General features: G+C 39.9%; 1 protein-coding gene across 1 annotated transcript; it reads right to left on the bottom strand.

The window, feature by feature from the left end:
• Positions 1–2,923: 2,923 nt before the first annotated feature.
• On the bottom strand, positions 2,924–3,942 carry LOC131166862 (uncharacterized). The gene has a single exon (XM_058125472.1). The coding sequence runs from the start codon at positions 3,828–3,830 to the stop codon at positions 3,183–3,185; it is 648 nt and encodes a 215-aa protein (XP_057981455.1). The 5' UTR covers positions 3,831–3,942; the 3' UTR covers positions 2,924–3,182.
• Between the last annotated feature and the right edge of the window lie 264 nt (positions 3,943–4,206).

Consider the following 4,206-nt stretch of genomic DNA (forward strand, 5'->3'; position numbering starts at 1 on the left):
TTTAGGAAAAAATCAGAGAGGTTTAGGTAAAATGGCACAGAAGGTGGATTAACTGTCCAAAAATCAAGGTGAGGAAGTCTTGAAAGCAGGGCAGGAGGCTGTAATGCAGCTTAAGATCCTATTTTGCCGAGCTTTTGCTTTAGCTGGGACGCAAAAGAAGTTTCATGTATTGCCAGTTCCACAGTCTACTCCACAAATCTTGGATGTGACACAGATTCTTAAACATGCTCTATTTGATAAACCAGGAACCATTTGCTGCATTTTGAGGGACAGAACAATGTCGCCAATTAGCCTAGCTTTTTTGTAAATCCTCTACTGAATAAAACTAAAACTTCCTTGGTTGCTGCTGCTGCCCTACTCCAGTTGTTGGTGCAATTCTAAAGCATTTTAATCCAATAACACGCCTTCCATTGTTATACAAGGATCCTGGTAAATCATATCCAAATCTCTGGCTGATCAACACACCTCCCTACATGTCACTATTACAGAAAATCTATTAAATTAAGTGGGCAGCCGCAATCATATTTTTGAGTTTAGGAAGCCAAGAGCTCCATCAAAGGAGAGATTGCAGGGCACTTGAAACCTAAACAGCAAAACCTGACGTAAAATTTTCAAAAGCATCCAATAATTATAACACCACAAAAGAAAAATATAATCCGAAGGTGCTGCAAGCTAATTGCTTTCCATCTCAACAATGTAGCACTGTAAGAACTAGGCAAACATTTCAACAGAAACTTTTCCTTCAAACACCTCCCATACGCAAACAGTTGTGTGCCATGACAATCAAGCTAAGTAGGCATTTATGGAAGAAACCATCAACCCATGAACTGTTCCTTCTGGACCATTAATAATGTCTGAAAAACAGCCCACCTTCACCGACCAAACAAAAATCTCAAACGAATATAGGAGTTACTGCACAAATCACTTCTCCACTCTGGTCTGATGCTGAGGAAACAAATGGCCTATAAAGGAAATGTCCTAAAATTACAATATGGAACAAGTCCCGTGGACAAACGATTCCATCCATAGATGCACTTAGCAGATAATTGGTTAATGGCTATAAACTGAAGTGGAGGGAAACATTAGTGTGCTTAGAAAATGTCTCAAAGCAAAAGCCTGATGAAACAGTCCAAATTTTAATTTTGTCATCATCTGCTCCAGTAGTCAACATTTGTGAATCAGGCAAATACACAAGATAGTTCACATCAAAGTAATGACAAAGCTGTTTCAGTATATAACTCTGTGAATGCCATTCCCACACAAGTAGTTGCTGCGCTTTGCACACCCAAATGTTACCCAATTGTCAAGCTCATTAAAACTGCAGTTTTAATCTTCTCTCTCAATAATGACAAAAACAGAATGCACACAAGATCAGGCATCTGATATTAATCCAAATTCCACAACATTTGAAAATTGCCAACCAGCAGATCAAGTCACTAATGACAATCACATGCAATCAAGTTTGTTGGGCCGCAAAAATTATCCTTCCTCCAAAATTTCTGCTTTCCCCGATGCAAGTAATCCTTGCATTCATTATACCTGCTTTCTCATTCATGTTCTTCCTCTTATTCACATTATCACCAATACTCATCACCAAAATTTGGTCACCATCCTTGCGTGTCTGTAAGTGTAATCTTGCATAACTAGTGAAAGAAGCTCTGTATTTTCCTTGGCCAATTTTTACCAGATTTAACATCAATGCAATCTCAACTCTATCCCCAATTAAATATAAAGCACCCAGTTGAATAAACCCTACTGGCACTGTTCATCTTTTTATCAGCCTCCAAAATGCAACTCACAACATATTCCTATGACCCAAAAACCATGAAAAAATTATTGTCAACCCCACTCAATTTCTTCATGCAAAACATCTTCATGTTCAAATCTTTCAAGCCAACGAGCATATAATTGGACTCCACTCTAATGCTTTGTGCTTTGCATCAAAATCAGCAAAAGTCCTAATCAATTCAAATGGGAAACTCCCTTTTTGAACCCCAGATATGCTGCTAAATTTGGACTAATGTACCAGTGGGGTGGTGATGAGAGTGCCGTTGGCTGACTTTGCAGGTGTTCACAGGGTTCTTGAATGTGATAAAGTGGAGAACCACATGGCAGCATAAGTTGATGAAGAGGGTGTGAGAGTTATTGTCAACCATGAGGACTAAGATGCTGTCGGTGAAGACGGCGGGCAATGTGGTCATGTTGGAGGATGATTGGTGAAGGAGGGGTTAGAGATTGAAAGGAAAGGAAATCAGGGATGGAGGTATGATGTCTGATGGGGTAGAGGAAGGTATTGGAGGTGACGATGGTGTTGCCGCCTTGGTGTGGTGCTCCCAGGAGGTTTTTGAACCTGAAATTCAAAGTGGTTTGAGGGTGGGAAAGCTTGGAATATGACATTGTGTGTGAACTAACACCCTAAGAATCAGGACACTTGATAACAAAAAAAATTCAAGATTGCATAAGGATTTAACAAGATGTACCTCATCTCACATCATTGCCATCTTCTACAAAATTTTATTTTCCACTTCGACAAATGTCAAGTTTGGTTTGCAGAATGAAATGGAATGGGAATGGCACATACCAAGCATATAGTAAGACAATATGGTTTAACAATATTCACTTGTAATTATGAGACATGCCTAGAACAGGGATGATACCTAGAGAACGTTCACCAAGCAAACAGTACTAATCAATGCAGACTAAGAAAAATGTTTTCATGCACAGATAGCAGCCTAAAATTAGCTTTTAGAGAGTACAAACCATCTATATTGGCAAATGAGTCCCGAGGCAAAGAGGTACCCAAAAAGAAGAAAAAACAAGTCGATGGATATCAAAAATCCTTATCCCTGTTCAGGAAACTTCAACATTGCAAGCTAGAACAAGTAAACACCCACCAGCAACAACAGATGCAGGCACCCGCAAATAACAATATAGCGCAGGCACAATTTAGATTATGCATGCGAAATTATAAAGCTATATAAGGATCAATTATATCCTCACAATGGTACAATCACATCATAACAGATGACGCGATGACCTCAAGAAAAAAAATTTCACTTCAAATAACATTAATGCTCACCCTCGGCGACATTAAATGATATAGCCAACAATTAAAACCCAAATCTCAGAACAACCAACCACCCCCCCCCCCCGGCGGGGGGGATTTAAATAGATAAGAAATATCAAAACCTTTCTGCCAATCTAGCGCTGACTGCCCTAAGTTTTGAATACACCTTGCCAGCAGGGGAACCCAAAATGAGGCTGCAAAGAGAATCCCTCGCAATTTTAATATTGGCAAAAGATCCCAATATGTGAATCCTTGTGTCCGCAATCACGATCCGCGTCCTTGTGGCGTTCTCAATGGCGAACTTCGTTTTACCTCCTTTGCCTGACAGTCTTCCAATAGCACGGGAAAGGTGCTCGTTCCTCAGGGTCTTCACATCCTTGATCTCAAACGAATCCACATAGAGCTCATCCATACGCAGAAGGGCAATTGCATCTATGACATCAAATCCCAACATGAAAGCGTGAACGAAATCGGCACACTTTTGCAGATTGCTGATATCGGGAGTGTCGGGTTTGGTCTTCAATTCAACCCTACGAGCCTTGAGATTCATACGGATATCAATCTTCATCTGCTCGTATATGGGGTTGTAGATGTCCTGCCAAGCTTTCTTGAGAGGCGCGTACCGATGCGCTGGGACGGGGACTTTCCGAAATTGAACTCGACCATCAGATATCTCGTGAGCCTTCAATGGCTCAAATTTTGGCTTCGATGGAAGATTTTCAGATGCTGGTTTTGTCCCGGACGAGACCTTTTCGATCTCCATGGAGGCGCAGTTGTTAGCCTCGTCCGACTCCACGGTAGTTTTTGAGCTTGAGAGGGAGGCGAGGGGAAGCGACTGCCATCCTAGGGTTTAGACAGAATCCGGGGGTTTTAGACTCTTATTAATTTTATTTTTTTTAAAAAAAATTATTTTAAAAAATACAATATTTGTAGGAATAAATAAATAATAATGAATATTATTGAGTTAGTGTTGGGTGGTGTTTGGGAGCATGGATTACTCACCTTAAATCTTCATTTGAGTGGATTTTGATAAGTATCAATATAATTTTTTATTGAATCTATTCAATGCCTCTCCAGATTGAAGGTCTCTCCAAATCCAATACTATATTTTTTCTTTGTGAAAATAATTTTATTTTAAA

The sequence above is a fragment of the Malania oleifera genome, chromosome 10, assembly GCF_029873635.1.
Source record: "Malania oleifera isolate guangnan ecotype guangnan chromosome 10, ASM2987363v1, whole genome shotgun sequence".
In the NCBI taxonomy this organism is placed as follows: Eukaryota; Viridiplantae; Streptophyta; class Magnoliopsida; order Santalales; family Ximeniaceae; genus Malania; species Malania oleifera.

Bases quoted from the DNA above. Each gene is read 5' to 3' on its own strand.
- LOC131166862 (XM_058125472.1), bottom strand. From the start codon at position 3,830: ATGGAGATCGAAAAGGTCTCGTCCGGGACAAAACCAGCATCTGAAAAT.